The sequence below is a fragment of the Antedon bifida genome, chromosome 1, assembly GCF_963402885.1.
Source record: "Antedon bifida chromosome 1, ecAntBifi1.1, whole genome shotgun sequence".
NCBI lineage: Eukaryota > Metazoa > Echinodermata > Crinoidea > Comatulida > Antedonidae > Antedon > Antedon bifida.
Genome location: NC_136226.1, coordinates 4,925,543 through 4,945,313, shown reverse-complemented (window position 1 = coordinate 4,945,313; position 19,771 = coordinate 4,925,543). Strand labels below are relative to the sequence as shown.

Genomic DNA, 19,771 nt, shown 5'->3' with positions numbered 1-19,771 from the left:
GAATTCTGTCTAATACTGTACCAGACAGGAAGTACATTAATTACAGTACAACTACAAGCCAACAGGGAAATATAATTTTAGAAACAATCATATTTTGTTGATTAAGCTCGTTAATCATGCAGAATTATTAATTTAGACTGAAGAAAAGGCAAACAATAGTCTTTTTAATAATTATTAGAAACATCTACAAAATTAAAAAACGTTCCGTGCGAGAATAGGCTGCATTCGTCAATGCAAATATCTAGTTTAAATAGACTAAATGCACAGGGATACAGGCCTCATCATATTACAGAAAATAGCCATGTGGTTGGGTATAAATATTGATTTGTATGGGTAGTAAAATGATATACTTGGTTTATTCCTAGGGAAGAACCAAAATATAAGCTGTGTTTATATACTCTTTTCTAATATCAGAGTTAAATTGCTATTATACTCAAGCGTTACATTAATTGAGCTTATTCTGCTTTAAACGTGAGAAACACACCGGTTAATAAACACCTGGTATACACACGCTGTTGGGGAAGCGCAATGTTACATTCTGAATACTATCATTGTTTTAAAGATATATCACATCATCTCTGAACTCGGAGTTCTATCATCAAAGATACTGTACATCAGAGTAACGGTACGATACGGATCACACAAGCACTTACCATTAAAGTAACTCCGTTATGATTTGGTAGGATCAGCTTTAAAAGAACAGAGTTAACTCCAGTGCATGTAAACATACTGTTACTGTTATGAAAATAAAATTAACGACCAAAAAAAGTATATATTCTAAACTGTACAAGAAGCTGAGAACATTAATCCTAAGCTGCCATCCTATATTCCTAAGGTAATAAATGTAAAGCGTTTTAAAGGCCTTGAAAAAAAGCCTTCTAATACTTTATAATATCATCATTATTATGATATAAAGCCTCCGTTTCCTCTACCTAAACACAGGTAGCAATAAACAATCTCTGAGGAAATGTGACTTACTATTTGTCAAGGTAATCTGCAACATTCACATAAAGATAGCAATATTACATTACAAATTCTAATTTTTCTTAAACTTTTTTAGAATATCTGAATATTCAATTAACAATACAGATGCTACATAATAAAACACTGTCAAGTTTTATTGAAATTGTGGCACGATTGTAAACTTATATTGGTAGATTTTTTTAAACTCAAATGAAATAAATCATATCAGTATGCAATAAGTATAGGTTATATTTGGATTCCATTGTCAATGCAATCCAAGTATAATCCCACCTTTTAATCTCCCCCAAATTTCATACCTAGGCCACCTGGGACTATACTTATAGTCTTCATGAATTTACAGTCTCTTAAGATTTCCCCCTCCCACTTTCCCATGCTTAAATACGAGGTATTGTAATATTATTAAGATCATGACATTAAAATTGTTTAAAATGTACTCAAAGTAATGTAATGTCAGTTGCTTCAATTTGTGACTACTCATCTCGCTGAAATAAATTATTCATAGTAAATTCTAATTCTGGTTTAAATCAGTTAATTAGAAGAGTTGCACTGTTGGAAGATTTATATTCAAACAACGAGAATTTGGTGGATTAAACCATTTTAAAATAGGTATGTTCTTACCATCAGTGACATTTCGTACGCAATGATCTCGACTGGCTCCTGCTACAGAACTTTTGTCAACCTCCCTGATACCCGATCCATCTGCCAGAGCTTGGCCTCGCCTATGGAGGGTTGGCGAGTCCATTACATGCCTAGGAATGGCTCGTTTTCCAGCTGTCAATTCTGGTTGGTCCCCCATACTATGTGCAAGCCCCCCATTTTGAAATCGATGAAACTGATGTTTTTGTTGTCTCTGAAAAAGCAAGCATAATTTACAAATAGGGTTAGTATTTTGACAAAATACTGAAATTTGAAGTTGGAAGTCTCCTCCTAAACCACACAACCAATAATCGTGTTCGAACTGGGTCATTTTCAAATTCCGCAAAAAATGTATTTTTAGACAAATTCCTTTGCGACTGCCTAATGCTGCGTTTGATAATTCAACCAGTCAACATACAATACTCATACCAAAGGTAATATAAACAAAAAGCTGTGTATCTAATGTAGTCCCTGGTGTACAAATCCACCAAAAAATATGATATGTGAATTATATTACTATTATGTTTCGTTAATGAAGCTCTACATATTTAAAATGAATATGAAATAGATATGATATGACAACAATATTGATTACATTAGAATTGGGAATGCATCAGTTATAGTAAGTGCAATTCTGAAATTTGATATTTTAGGTAAATCACTGCTTTTATAAATTCACATGAAGACGGACATATTCTTGTGTACTTGGTTCCCGTAGTAACGCAAGCATGCAAGCGCAAGGTAAGTGATTTGACCAATCACAAACTATCGATTATTATTAACGGTCGTTTGTCATTGGTCAAGTCGATCTACGTTCTTGCGTTGCGTCTCTATTGGGAACCATGCTAAACCAGCTACTGGTCAGTATATTAACCATACTTACTCAAATTCAACACAACTTGGATGAGGTTATCAGGAAGGGGTGTCATACAAGCATCAACCTCACTTTATTTTATTTTTTATTAATATTTTTTGTTCCGGCAGTTTTTTTGGGGGGTATAGTCTACATCCCACCAATATGGATTTTGTTTTAGACCTTTTAAATGCAACAATTTATTATGATTAGTATAGGAATTATTTTCATAATTTTATGTAATCTTTAAAGTATTTTATGAGAAGCAAGGTTTACTAAAAAGGTATAACAAATTCTACATTTTATTCATAAAATACAGTACTTGTCTTCCCTTCCCAAAACCCATCAACTATAATTTATTAAAACAATTCAAATTAAAACCAAAAAGATAATTATAAATTGTCATAAATCATCACAAATTATCTTTTTACTGTACATACTTCTTGTGATTTACAAACCTATATTAATATCAGAATTAGCTGAATACATCTCATGGGAAATTAAAGAAAGAAATCAAATTAAAAATCAAATTAAGCAAATTGAAATTTTCTAGTTTAATAAACCAGAGACAATTATAAACAGGAAAACCAGACAATTACAAGTGTTCGCCATTTAACATGACCCCAAATCTCTAGATTTTAATAGGCACAATCCATCTTCTGATGTAATGTACAGTACAGTATGTCTCATGTACCTACAATACAACCTACCCATTTTAGCTGCATTTATACTGTAGTATCCACTAGTTTCCTCAGATGATGTTCTTATTTTTTGGCTGGTTTTAATCATTAAAAAAAAATTGTATTCTAACATCAATTTATTCTTATTTTATTCTACTTTTCCAATATTTTTGCTTCCATATAATAAAAATGCATTATAAAATGATGCATATTAAAGGGCTTGCATAAACTCTACATTCATCATGCACAGTAATACATAGCAATTGCTTTCCACCTTCAAGGAAATGCATACAAATTGGATGCTGTTTTTAAAAATCCTATTGTGAATAATATGTTCATACTAGACTGTTACACATGAGAACAGACTTGTTAAATTTAACCTATATTCTCTGTAAGCAATTTTAAACATTGATACAATTTTCTACTAATCTTTCAGAGACAGGACAGATTGGAAAATTGGAAATTCTCAAATTCACATTTTGATGGAATCATAATGAGAGAACTTGAAATGTTTGATTTTCGATTTCTCTTTTAATGATCTACCTGTCGGCTAAGAATTACTGTTATATTAAAGAATTGGACGGAAACTAAATTAGAAAAGAAAGGAATTATTGCTGAATAAGCGTCTATTTGAAAACAGAATTTTAAGAATTATGGAATTAAAATCAAATTTAAAGAATTGAACAAATCTAATTTTAAAACAAATCATTCTCTGACCTAATATGTGGACTTTAGAATACAGTAGGCCTAATTAGTTTATTTTCATGATGATAAACTATCATTACGTTTTATAGATCCCATAATTTGTGACCATCTTTTTTATGGTAAGTCTGTAAATGTTAAAGCATATCCATTTATTTTATTTTTTATTCAATTATCTATTTATTTATTTCACAAATACTGCACCTCCCAAGGAACAAGAAGTATGTACACAAATAAAACATTTGAATTGTTTGTATATTGTAACAATTAACGTCTAAATATTAGATAGAAACCCAAAAATGCTTTTTTTTATCCTAAAAAAGCACACAGTACACTATACAACTTTGACTATCATTATCAATTACAGTATGTAAAACGATCTTTCTGACATATTCAAATATGTGATCAGCTACGCATTATAGCAACACTATAATCAACCTGACAAGGTATATTTAATTAATTACAGCATAATGGTAGGTAATACTGCACATATCATTATGCGTGACTACAGAGTTAATGAAATCAAACCGACCTCTTAGCCTGTGTGTACCTGATCGGGTATCACTAACGTTATATAATAGAAACCATAGTCCAATAAGCAAACCCTTTGATTAGAAAGTTCTCATGAATAAACAAAGTGAATGAGAGCTTTTATAGGAACTAATAGATTAAGCTCGCTGAATTGAACCAAAGTGCTAAACAAAACAACGTTGGATGAAGTTGAGCCGTTTTGTAATTGAGAGCTGACAGCAGCTCTTGTTGTAGCATGATACAGTACAAAATTGTTCTCCACTATACTCTATGTAGCCTACTGTAGGCTCCGAACTTGTTTAATGTTACTGTATTAAGAGTAGGAGAAATTCAGTTGAGCATCGGATAATGGTGTCATTAGCAAACCACGCCCCCATTCAATGGCCATAATTTCTCTTTATAATACTGTTGTATACGTATATCAATGTAGGATATGATTTTCAAAATTTCAGGAATAAAAACGGGCCTACAGTAATGTGACATGTAATTTTAACTGTACTATATAATGTTCTTTATTTTATATAAATATTTAATTTTATCTAACACGCATTCCAGCCTAAAGGCCAATTTACACAGATGAGCGGTAACGGTAAGCGGAAAGCACCCATTCACTCTGCATTGTGTGTAAACTGTAATGGTCATAAGGAATAACATAGATTCTATATTTGTATTACCGTTACCGCCCATCTGTGTATTAAAATTGGCCTTAAATATATATTGCTTTTTAAGAGCTAATTTCAATGTCAGAAAAACAAATAGTACTATACATTCATTTAAAAGAAAAGGATATAATAAATGAATCTACATTTTCATACTTGTTTAAATGTTAATTCATGTGTGTTTCATCCATTTGATCTTATTAACAGCAATCAATTATAATCACCAGTGAAAGAATGTATTTCAATGCATACAAATGTGTCTTCTTTACACTTGTGAAAATATTGATGTAAATTAACCTGGAGCAATTCTTGAAAAGGAGATGATTTTAACATGACCTTCACAATACTGTTGTCAAGTAGTATGTTACTTTGAATGACATTATCGGGTTAAAACTTCTCGTCGACGACAGAAAGGTGTGATTTTATTTTCATTCATTCAACATGCACGCACTTAAAGTTAATTATTTTTTCATTAAAAATGGTCAAGTCTTTTAGTTTGGTATTGATATTTTGTGTTAAATTAAAAAAAAAAACAAAAGTTGTGCTCTTTGTAATACAAAACCATAATCATAACAAGTCTTAAGATGCCTAATTTCTCTGGATATAAGTTATAATAAGCTTTGGCCTTTGCTCTCATATTCTCTTCCGAGAAAAGCAAAGTCTATTGTCACATTAGTCAATACACAAATTACAACCAGCAAACATCAGTATAGGTAGCTTTCTAGGGCGAATTACGAACATTCCTAGGGTTATGGTTTTCTACAGTACAGTACAGTATATGCAAATGAAATGTGTGATGTTATTGAATTTTTACCTGATTGAGGTGAGGACTTTGCTCATTATGTGAGCTTTCCATCAGTCAGCTATGTAGTCAAATCATCCAGTTTACAATAAACATTTACAAGCATATTCCAGTTGACACATTCAAACTGTAAATAAAGAAAAATAAATTAGATTTAAAAGCATAGTGGCCAAATCTAGCACAATTTTGACCCATCTGGCATCTAGCATTTATGCTAGGTTTAATTTTATAAAATCTAGCATAATCTGGCATAATTTTGAAAAACCAATTCTGAAGCATATTTTCAATGATCTAGCATCTTTTCTAACATTTAGTCAAAATATATACAGGGCCTGTAATTAAAAAAAACCAATTGACAGCAATTTTAACTACCAAACTCCAAAATGCGGGGTTGCAATAACACTGGGATTCATCACATCAACGGCTAATTAAATTGTATAGTCCTTGTTATGAAATTTCTTCAGAATGAAAGTGAAAAGTGACAGTTGGTTTGCTTATTGAAAAATATACGCATAATATTTATATATATAAAAAAAACGTCTAGCATCAAATGGACATACCATTAAAATATAAATCAAAGTTAAACATTTTCAAAATTCTAACAGCAGTAACAGAAATAGTTTGACCTTTAATGGATGGCTACTACTATTATAGAACGCTATGTTATGTCATTGATTTGTATAACAGTTTCATCGCGATGAATAGTAAAGTAGTACAGTAAAATAGCTCTTTTGCTAATGCCTAAAAAGGCACGAAATGTCATTAATTTAACTCAATGATAATACACTATCCGCTAACTAATTATTTTTGACAGTCCTGTGCGTAAAGAAGGTCAAAACAACATCTTTATCGGCTTAGTATAGCAGAGTTTTATTAATTTGTATTACGAGAAATATGGGGGAAACGCTGCGACTTTATTTGGTTGTTCAATTTGTTCAAATTCAAGGCAATTGGCCATTTGTTTATCGAGTATGTTACCATAGTGATTAGAGGCTTTAATTAAACAAATCGGTAAACTACAGTTTATTAATAATTACCTTAAATGAGTATACTGGGTCAGAGTTCATAACTCACAATATAGAGGCTTTATTTAATCAAATTGGTAAATTAAAGTTTAATACTATTAATTACCTGAAATTTAAATAAGTTGACTGGGTCAGTGTTCATAACACTTTTAATTTTATCATTTTATACATTTTAATATAAATACACAGTACTTCAGCTTCAGCTGTGACAGTCATATGAATAAAAGAAACTTGAACTTGAATAATACAAATATAGAGGCTTTATTTAATCAAATCGGTAAACTACACTTTATTAATAATTACCTGAAATTAAATAAGTTAACTGGGTCAGAGTTCATAACACAATATAAAATTTTAGGACAGTTCAAACTTGAAGTACTACTGTAAATGCTACTGTTATTTTCTTTTCATTAACCTTTGTAGTTTTACATTTTCTAACACATCCCTGGAGTGAAGTACATTTGGCATGAAATTAACTTGAGAGTAACCTCAATAAAGTCTTGAGTACCATGTCTGCTGTTGGTTTAATGATAGTAGTTGTCATGAAAGATAGTATCCCTTTGATCCGCAATGTCATAAAACAAGCAAGCAACCAATAGCCTCTGTGTGAGTACACTCGTAAAAAAACAAGCAATTGGTGATAATAAAATGCTTTTGGAACCGCTTATGGACAGCAGAAAATTAGACTGCAATAATATGTATATCTTGATCCTTTGTGCCTCTAACCAAGGAAATGCGTAGCCATAAAAAACAGTTTAAAAGGCTTGAACTCTGCAGTTTTTTAATGAAGTTAAAATAACAGACAGTAAAAATTGAAAAGGGAAGTTTTTATAGAAAGGTTGAAAAAGTTGATGATTGATGGTTATACAAAGAAGTTTGAAAGAAAAGAAATTGCAGTGTGAACGGAAATAAACTGAAACTAAATAAAATCAGAAGACACATGACATACACATTTACTAGTGTACTAGTGAAGCAATCAAAAGTAATGGACAACCACACATGCTCACAACATCACATGCTCACAACATCACATGCTCACAACAGCACATGCTCACAACAGCACATGCTCACAACATCACATGCTCACAACCTCACAATCATACATACTCACAACCTCACAATCATACATACTCACAACCACACATGCTCACAACATCACATGCTCACAACATCACATGCTCATAACCTCACAATCATACATACTCACAACCACAAATGCTCACAACATCACATGCTCACAACCTCACAATCATACATGCTCACAACTACACATGCCCACAACCTCACAATCATACATGCTCACAACTGCACATGCTCACATCACATGCTCACAACCTCACAATCATACATACTCACAACCACACATGCTCACAACATCACATGCTCACAACCTCACAATCATACATGCTCACAACTGCACATGCTCAGAAACTCAGAAGCCGCTTCATGAATATACAGTACTGTATATAGGTGTGATAACATCTCTGTTTTCAACATATGAAAACTGGAACATGGAATATAATGACTGTACACTGTGTTAAATAATATTTTGTATAGGATATTCACAGAAGGCAATTCATAAATTTGCTTTCATAGTCTAGCAATAATCAAGAGAATATTATCATTAATCTTATAAATGGGGAATTTTTTTGGTGGGAAACAATTTCCAAATTAACACAATTTCCTCAAGAAAGAAGTTTTTTTATCTACATGGATGATTGCATTATATCATGTTTGGAGAAACAGTAAATAGTATTTAACTTCACTTCAGAAGATGGTGTTCAACAACTTCACTTCCACACAGACCTGAAAACTGTCCATCTTCTTAATACATATCATCATTTATTTTCTATCTACAGTACAGTAGCATTAATTAAAACTGCACTGCTGCCGGTAAACCTATTTAGTTTTGGATTTCTATAATTTACGGATGAACCTAATGAATTAATGTGAATAACTAAATAATAATAATAGTATGATGACTACCATAAACTGAGATAAAGACAAGGGTCTTTACACTAGTCATAGAAAGGTAAATTGCTAGTAAATAGAATACTTTGTCATCTTTGGTAATCCATTGATATAGCAGGATTTAAGAATGGATTTAGCATTTAAATCCATTTATTGGAACCAGATACATGTATTATGACTTATATAGCAAAAATAATACAATTTCCTAGATTTAATCATTTCTAAAACTTAAAAGTCAACAAATTCAAAACAAAAATGAAAGTACTAAAGTCATTGCCATTTCAATTTTACATTTGTAAAATTAAGCGCGTAAAACAGAGGACAGTTTAAATACAACAGATTCATCTATAAATGTTTATACGAAAAGGGACATTATATTTAGGTGGTGTAGTAGATAAATGACATACTCAAAACAACAACAACCATGAAAAGAGTAACAAATAAAAAGCTTAACACAGAATGCTCTCAATGTAGAGAAAAAAAATATGTTTATGGTAAAACTAAAAGACAAGATTATCTATAGCCGAAAGGAAGTATAAAATGAAATGCCCCATCTTTCTCTAATGGAATTTTTAATGCTGAACCAATTAAACAAGTAATCTACATTTTAAATGACCTCAATTTGTTGTGAACGTAATTCCAGTACGTGTGCAAGAAAACATTGCTAGCTTAACTCGTGGCTATTAATAGGTTTTTCCACACTTAGTTAAAAATCTGATATTACAAAGCAAGAGATTATGGATAAAGTTTCTGTTGCTTCATTATAGAATGCCAGACAAACCCAGTGGGCTTATAGGAGAGTAATGTAATAACATACAGTATAGCATTAGGGAAAACTTTTCTGCTTTTCTAACTGAGAACCTCTTCTTTGCGACACCCATATTAAGGGTCAGGGAAACCTCTATTAAAGGGAAACCTCTATTAAGGGAAAACCTCTATTAATTAAGGGGACATCTCTATTAAGGGGACACCCCTATTAAGGGGACACATATAAAGGGACACCTTCCTGTGAAACAAATGAGGACAACTTTTTAAAACTACATATCTCATCACCCCCAATAGGAGTTCTATGTATACATAACATCACCGGATGTTATAGGCCCTGTTTCTGCTGCCAAGAAAATACCGTATTTTATACGGTATTTTTTGAATACCGTATTTATACCGTATTTTTTTGGCAGCAGAAACTGCGCTCATAAAAAAAATACCGTATTTTGTATACCGTATTTTCCCCACAAAATTTGTGGATAAAATACGGTATTTACAAATTTATACCGTATTTTTTGTACCCTTTTCTGCTGCCAATAAAAAATACCGTATATTTTTTTACCTGCGACATGAGGTCAACATCGTGTTTTTATTTTCTGTCGCTGTGAGCTGTTTTACACACGTGTATAGATATATTCGGCGAAAATGTGGAGCGAAGACGTCACAGTATTTACTATATAAATCTGTGTGGGGAAAAGGGGTGTGGGGAAGGAGGGGAAGTTAAATGTCCGGCCAACTAAAAGGTAATAAAAGGGACAACCACATTTTAAAGACATTTCTAAAAAAATAAAGCAGGAGTACGGAATAGACTTGTCTCCAAAGCAAGTAAACTCAAAGCTGAAGAGCCTGCGAAAGCAGTACAAAATTGCAAAAGACAATAACTCGGGGAGGGAACGAATTACTTGTCCCCATTACGATGTTTTCTGTGCTCTCACAACATCTCTATCATTAGGGCTAGCCTGTTGAAAGTGAGGCGTAAAACTTCCTTTATTGCGACTTTTAATTATCGACCAAATAAATGAATGGCAATTTGGGTAAAAAGGATGAAATTTAACACGACCACCCAAGAAGTATTGTTAGCAGAAACGGGGTACTGAAAAATACGGTATAAAAAATACCGTATTTTATACCGTATTTTTATACCGTATTTTGAGCAGTTGCAGCAGAAACAGGCCCATAGAGATACCTAACCCAGTATTGATGCCCTTATCTTCCAGAAAAATGGCATGCGTGTCATCATTTATGACTTGTAAATGTCAACCACATTCTAACAGACACTATATAAATCAATTTGAATATTTTGGTTGTTTTCCTTTAATGAAATCTGGAGTTTATGGCATCTCTCTGATGAAATCAAAGCAATAAAAAGTCACTTTAAAATGTCATTAATTTCAACAAAAGCTGAAAACAAACAAACACAATAATGTGTTACAGCTGGTTTAGAAAGCCAACCATTAAACAATTCATTACAAATATTATATCCAGTAAAGCTATTGTAATAAAAATAACACTAGGCATAATTTACAAAATAGCCGTTGAGAAATCTAACAAAAGCTGGTGATGAAATAACACCCTGGCTAACAATAGACGGAAAACTACACTTAAAAAGAGATCCTTCATCTGTGAAAGTACCATTGGTACATACTGCCTCAAAGGTTCCGACTGATTATCTCTAATCTTTCCTGACGGATTATCATTTAATTGGATTTTGCTCTGTGATGATAATCAAAATACCGACATAATATTAAATACATTATTTTGTTATACCTGAATGACGTTTCATTTTACTATAAATTGACTTGGTCTTGAATAATTTGTTAAACTATTTCTTATTATAGCATATTAAATTTTTACAATTTGTTTTGCATATTATTATTTAGGGATTGAAAACTCCACAAAATCGTGAGACACAAATAGTGTACCACAGTATGGTTGGTAGATGCAGTAAGATAAATAATCAATTATTATTTAATACACAGTTAGGCCTATGTTGAATCATGTACTGTATACAGTATATAAACAATATGTACACTATACATCCAAAGGCAAATAACTGAAAAAAATGACAATGCTATCAGTAGCTGGATATCAATGGAGATGCAACAAAATAAAATAAGCAAAAAGGAATTCAAAACGAGTAAGTAAAACAGCCAGAAAAATTAGCAGAGCTTTTGGGCAACACTAGCCCTTCATCGGTGCAAGTGAGAGGACTTTACCAAATTGAGAACATAAAGCAGACAAGCGCCGATGTACACTATACATATGATGTACAATGTAACTATTAATTAATGAGAAATTTCATACAGTTCTTCACAGTATAGACACACAGTACATATACTGTATGAGTAACCAACATACCACTTGTACTGTACTGTACTGTACTTTCAAATAGTTCAGTGCACATTAAGAATTTATAGTTGCATTTGAATTTGTGTTTAATTTTAATGATCAAATTAATTTGAGAAACCCTATTCGAACAGCACTACCTTTCTAAAGTATAAAATACTGTAGTATGAAACTACAAATGGTTCAGTTTACAAATTGCTTTTAGAAGAAAATAAAGGAATGACAACAGTCTAGACTAAATTAACTGTGTTAATAGATGATGGTTAAACTATTTAATTTAACATTTAAAAGTAGTTTTAGACTTTATATGTTGAATCATGCACTTTTTTTTAACGAGTCTGCCATTGTATTCAGGAGACATGATAACAGTTTTACAACCTAACGACTGACTCTAGAGTTGTATCTAGGCTAAACAATTCAGGATTAATGTATAGGATACATACTTTAAACAGACTTATATCTGAATACTTAAACTCTTTGATTAAGATTTATAGTCCATGACAATTCCTCGCAGCGTTGTTTTGTTAGATAAAATTCAGCTGAGAAGAGCATCAAAACTTTCTAGTCACGATTGATGTCGCTTTAATGCTGCGCTAATTACACATCAATAACGAAGACTTGGAATTAAGCACATCAAATCACATGATCAATAATTTCATTCATTTTTCCACCTGCCGCAATTTCTTTGGTGACAAGTCTGTCAAGAAAAGACTGATAAACTATGTTATTAGAAAAGACAACTAAAATTTGGCCTTATTTTAAAATGTATGTTTTTCAAACACATAAAACCATCGCTTTCACAGATGTAAATTTTCTGTCACAACAAACTTACAGAATCTACAATAGTACAAAATACAGTACATTACCGTCAGTACAGTACAGTACCACCTACAATACTGTAAGTATAGGTATCTACAATAGCATGCAGTATAAGTGAATATACCTACATTAATTGTACCTCTGTACTGTACAATACAGTTAATACTTACAGTACAGGTTACCTAACAGTACAAATGCAATACAGTTTAAACCTACAGTACATACAGTACAGACATACTGTACAGTACAGTTTAGCTACAGTATAGATAGTTACCTATTGTACAGTACAGGTCTACATACAATACAGTTTAACTACAGAAAAAAAAACTATTTCAAATGAGCAGTCAATATTAAAATTAATATGCAGCTAATAAAATAATCAATAATTAACAAATTATGTTTATTACAGTAATTTAATGCATCACTAAAAAATAAAACAAAGTTATTATAAACAATTTCTAGAATATTAGAACATCATTAAAATAATTATAATTTTCAGTAAAGAACCAATAATAACCATAGATTAAAAATTATAACAGATTTGTGATTCCCAAGTGACAATATGACCTTGATTTGACAATTAATGTGACATAATTCTAGTTGTTGATTTCAGAATCAATTATGGATTGAAACATTGGTGTTTAAATAACAAGGTCAAATTTAATGAATATTGGAAACTATCAAGTATCACCACAGTCCTCATTATTATGATCTTAATAATATCTATTAATTAAAGTGTAACTAATACTATGAAAATCTCAGGAAATCCAGCAAAACATGTAGAAATTTGGATGAGATATCGATGCAAGTTGAGATGGTGTTTTTCTGCATACTGTGGCCAGAAACTTACGCATAGGGACCTGGTACAGTATGATTCTTCAATTCACAATCTTAACACAGAGCAGTGATGGATCCAGGATTTTGAAATACAAGATACAAGATAACTTTATTGTCAAATATTTCGTCAACGAAAGATTTGAAATTGGTTTTTCTCATGGCAACATAATATAAAAATAGAATAAAATCAGTAAAATGTTAAAACACAAAGTAAAATACACAGAACAATAAAATATGTACAAAGGATAAATGCAATCAGGCGTTCCCAGGTGTTTGAAAATACAACTATTTGTGTTTGTTGTTATTATATTTAAATATGCATTATATATATACTACAGTATAGGGGCCTAAAAATGTTAAAATGATGTGCTGAACTGAACTTAACAATATCCTGAGTATCTTTTGAATTGTATATTTCCTGTTGATCCACACAATGCGTCTTGGCCATCTACAATTACTGAGTAGCTCTACGAAAGCTCAACCAAATTATTAATTTGAAGCAATGTTATGCAAAGATGACGAGCAAAGCTCCCACAATATATGATCATCAACTTAATAGTAGTTGAAGACGAGTGATGACGTGCAAATTTAAAGCTATACTCGGCTTTAACTGTGGCTTGTAATATGATCCTATTTCGCACTTTAAACATCACTTATCATCTATATCATACATCCTCGCTCTTCAGTAGGATTCATAAATCGATTTAAGATACTAACTCTCAATTACGTTAAGTATTTGTAGCAGCAAATAAATTGATAATGATTTAAAGATATGAATAGATTTTCTTTAGTACAAGCCATATGATGTACACTCAATGCATGTGCTTTGGGATTTTTGCAATAATTCTGTTCGGTACTGTATACTCTTTCTTTTTTTCACACAGCACCAGCTACTATTCCCTCTTATAAATCCATGCAGTAGTATTCAGTAATTATAAGGTCACTCAGACAATTAAAAAATGAAGAAATACAGTATACATACTATAGTTCCACCATGTTTAAACAGTTTTATAGAGCTAACAAATATTGAACAGAAACACCCTATGGTTAAGAAGTCAAACACAAAAGACGAAGCTAATGGCATCATTATACTAAACTGTCAATTGGTGTTAATAGATTATTTTAACTGTAAGGTGTAATGCAATGCGACAACACCTTTATTCTTGATTAACGTATTGTACACCTGACATTGTAGTAATCAATAAACATGAATTTACAGTATGGTATAGTCTATACTTTATTCTCCTCTAATAAATTCTGAATAATTTTTCCAATACAGTATTAATATTCCATCTTTATCATAAGGTTCTAGCCGATTCTCCATACACAGTAGGCAGATTTCTATTTGCACTGTAAAATACACTACAGTATGTACAATATCACATGTGAAACCTGTAACATACTGTCAGAAGCCTAACGTACTGTACAGTACATATACAGTGCCACTGTGATACAGTACAGTATGAAACTGTTAATAGTGAATTGATACTGACGGTGCCATACTGTATGGTATGTGGAGATGTACAGTATGAATCAGGCACATATGCCATATTTTGTCATGTAAATGGTCTAAACTTCCAACAATGCCCCAAGTATTTTTATTGCGCAAAATCAATAAACCACCATGTATGTACAGTAGAAATATTTGTATTTAAATAAAAGATCATGACAATTTCAATTTTGAATGAAAGTGAAGCAAGCAACTTATATAAATTATAATACTGTATCATTGTGATATGAAAATCAATACCAAATATCAGATATCAAACATCAACATATTAAAATCCATTTCAATTATGAATCTATTTCCAAGCATGGTTGATATGATCTTGTCTATATTATCATCACATTGAATTTACATCATTGTTTTGAAATTTTTCAAGAATTTGAATTATCTTCAATACTGTTTTAAATAATAAACTCATGAAACTCATAAATTCACATTGGTTTAACACTCAGTATGCTTACTTACTGGTATAATAAACAACATCGTCAAGCAAAAAGGAATCTAAATAAGTTTAAAATAAGTAAATAGTATGTCACTTACAATGTACGTTATCTTTTTAATAAGAAGATTGATACAATCAAATCTGGAGTAAAATCACAGATAATGTCAGACGCATAAAACAACTTGAAATGCACAAAAATATTTGATGGAAATTGGAATACAGAACAAATATGGATGATTATGCAGATTAGTTACCTAATATGCAAATTGCGAATTAACGAAGAAATAACAGACCGATCGTTGCACCAAATCCGTGATTAAAAGAAATTTAAAAGCTGTCAGCTAGCTCTGAAGAGAATAATGATGATAATCTTGGTGACTAATGCAACATCGATTCGTGGAAGGTCCGCACGCAAGTAAAATCGTTGAAGCGTTTAATCAAGACAATTTCGCATCCTCTAATGCATACAATAAACAAAATGGATGATAATCAGAAAGGATGAATAGTTGATCATATCATTATTATCATGGATAAAGGCACACTTGTGAATATACTTCTAAATCAATGTCATCACACTATAAGAGTACTGTAATGATTATATAATATTATATGGAGGATGGAGAGTGTTAATTAATACAACATAGCTAATGGATAGCTATGGGAAAAAACACCATAACTACACACTTGTCGTCCCTAACAGTTGTATATACTATAGTACAGTAGATCATTTGGCTCCAAAAGATTAAGTACAGTTATAGGGCATGTATGTTGTAACATTGTTGATAACTAAAATAGATTCATACAGTATTGCAAATTGCAGCAAAACTAAACAACTTACTATAATTATAATGCGACATTTATACAGTGCTATTTCATGAAGATCAGAGCGCTGTGGACTTTAGATGTTACACTTTTTCAACAACATTCTTCTCCCCTACGGGTCCCATATTACCATTAGGCTTATGGTAACTCTACTCCATGGTACTGTAGTACAGTACTTAGTGTACAACAGTACTAAGAATACTATCTGTGATGATGTAGTACAAAATCCCATTGAACGAATCAACTGTATGCCTATTTATTAGCATTGTTATAGGGGAGTATGTTGTATTTCACACATTTTTTATTGTTGAACTACTCTAATCAAAGTACAAGAAGCTGCTAACTGTAAATGATTGGTTCAGATCAAGAAAGTGACTTTTAATAGTTAGATTTTATTTTTCTGATCAAAATTTAACAAAAAAACAAAAGGAAAGGTGTGGTTATTGAAAGAAGGGTAATAATCTTGCAATAAAGAAGTTGACATATTATTCAGACCTAGTTAGGTCAAGTATAGGTGAACTGAAGCATGAAAAGGAAATGCACTGAACTACAGATCTTTTGATTGTCATATCTTTTGTCCATGTTCAATTCCTTAATAAAAAGACAGTTATTTTGCAGTCTATAGTACTATAAGAACATTAATTTTCAAACTTAAATTAAATCATAAAAATGACATAATTATAACAAAAACCAAAGATGAATTATGAAGTAATTTGATGAAAAAATATTCCAAAAACAAATAAAACATTGGTGAGATACTGTTGTCAAAAGTACAGTACAAATCAGTTGGTTGTTCATTTCAATGAATCTGTATGGTACACAAGAATAACTTCATTATGTCTAGCTTATGGCATTTCTTTCATGATGAGAATTTAATGTCATCATGGCCAGTGACAGATGTTTCAGTCATTACCTTAAATCAACACAAATATTCTTGTTAATGAATTTGTTAGGCTGCTTGCATTCAAAACAAGTCAAGAGGACAATTCAAGATAATGCTGTACAGTCTAAATATTATTCTTACGATATTTGGTCATTAAATTAATTACTGCTAATTGCTGTCTGAAAGAGAAGAATGTCCTAACATAATTCTTGCATATTACAAGATAGTTGTATTGTTTTATCAAATTTAAACCATTAACCATGCTATTCAAATTAAATGTTTAGACTGTAACTTTCGTTTACTAAAAAGTTATTATTTGCAAACAGAAAGAAATAATTTAGAATTGTGTGCGACACTCTCTAGACTTTTTAATGATGTTATTCTGATAGTGATGTGTATATTTGATTTAAGATGAATAATAAAGTTTACTTTTGAACAGAGTCGGAAGTAAATGACAACAAATGTTACTTGTATTGTATTCGTTGAATGGGAATAATATCTTCATTTGTTAAAATCTCTAAAGGTATTTTCAATAAGACAGAGCCAGGTCGACATAGAATCAGACAATTTTTACAACACATTTTCCCCATTTAAATATACTGTAAGCATTCATTATTTGTATTTATAACACACCTGATTGTATTCTATGTTGACTGATTGCATTCAGAAATCAACAGACTACAGTACTGCCCTGATTTACGAAAGGGCATTATCTAAAAAAATGTAGTTTTGAGTAAATAAGCAAAACGTGTTTGAGTTTATCTTTAAAAATCTAAAGACAAATTAATGGTTTTTCAGTTATAATAGGTATTAGTACATATATAGAAAATATGTAACATGAATTTTATTTTAATAATTTATTTTTTAGGGGGTCAAAATTGAGATAATTCCTTCTTGTAAATTATTCATACTAACTAATAACAATAGATAATTTAACAAAAGGCATTATCTCTATATTTACATAGAATGTACACTACAAAACATCTAATAGCACAAGACAAATATGTTGCATTAGGGATAGGTTAAAGTTAAGGAGAGTGAGTAACATGTGGCCGTTGGGCGAGGGGTGGGGAGGGTGTTTGTTGGGGTGGGGATGGGTTTAGGGGGGCGGGATTGTGGTACTCGCTTTGGAAGGATTTCATGAAATTTGATGACAAAAAAATAAAAAAACCATTTATAAAAACTCGATGTACAGTGATTTTATCGCATTTTCTCTCTTGATACAGATTATTGCTTTATGCATTATATTTACAAGTTTTGTATTTGATATATTTATTCGTTTTCTAACAGATTGCGTACGTTTGAAGTTGGTCGATTTTTCCAAAAGTTTTCTGTTTGTGGAATCAATTTCTTTATTATGTTGTCTTTTTTAATTTGTGGAATTCCTGTTTTTCTTTAAAAACTCTCTAGACATATAACTGGTATCCATATATTCACATTTCCGGTTTAATTTTGTTTCAACTTTTTAAAATAGTACTTCTTTAAATGGAATTCAATGTAATGACTACGCTTGCTTACAGCCACACCCAAAAAGCTCTATTCAATCAAAATGTAATTCAAAAGACTAAAATACAAATTTCCCAATGCCATTGTTTTATAACAAAAGTTGCTTGACATTGATTTAAATATCAATTGGAAAACACTACAAATGACCATTGGACTTTTTTTTACATTTTCAACATTTTCAAGGATAATAACGAAGACATAAGTAATAAAAAGTAATAAACTTAGGCCTACTCATTCAATAGGCACTTGAAAATGTTCTTTGTAGTCATGTTTTTCCATTTTAGTTTGGTATCCACATAAATTTATGTTAGTGTTGTCAAATACAATATTTTGATTAAAAGATTCAATTTATTTTAGTTAACATCTACAAACATAGTTTGAGCGTGGTAATTAGCATGCATAAAGTCAACCTCTGATTGGATAATTGTTACTGCTTCAGTGTGCAGTCAAGCGATCATTTCCTGTTGTGTATTGTTTTTTTAAGATAATGCTTTCTGCTGAATTTTTTGTAGGTATGAATAAAGATAATGCCCAAGCTGATTTTAATTTTTTAAATATTTTTAATATTTATAGAAAACATTTTTAGTAGCTGTTAAGTTTAAATGATAGATTATACCCTCAAAAGTCATATAAGACAAAAATCTCAATTTTGAAAAAAATTGAGATAATGCCCTTTCGTAAATCAGGGCAGAGTATATCTATGCAAAGACTAATGTGTTATGATATCGGTGCATTGCAAGCCGGTCGAATGGCTCAATGGGTAGTGCCTGGCTGGGTCTAGCAACGTCATGCTGTAGTGTTAGGCTAGGGTTCGAAACTCATTGGTATCCCCTTTTTTTCTTTTTTTTTAATTTACTCACCATCTTCTTTATTGACTATCATCTTTTCTCACCATTTTCCTAGAGGGCTGTTTTTTTTTAGGCTATGAGGCCAGAGAAAGCTCGGCCTTTAATTATAATATTGGCCTGATCATATCAATAGGCGCTGCGTAGATATAG

General features: G+C 31.3%; 1 protein-coding gene across 1 annotated transcript in view; it reads right to left on the bottom strand.

The window, feature by feature from the left end:
- Nucleotides 1-19,771, bottom strand: part of LOC144851713 (adenomatous polyposis coli protein-like) — a 60,201-nt gene that overhangs the window by 39,869 nt on the left and 561 nt on the right. Inside the window, exons 2-3 of the mRNA XM_078709308.1 lie at nt 5,860-5,974; nt 1,603-1,834 (exon numbers count right to left, since the gene is read on the bottom strand). Coding sequence (XP_078565434.1) covers nt 1,603-1,834; nt 5,860-5,901 — 274 coding nt within the window. The 5' untranslated portion in view covers nt 5,902-5,974. The remainder of the gene's footprint in view (nt 1-1,602; nt 1,835-5,859; nt 5,975-19,771) is intronic.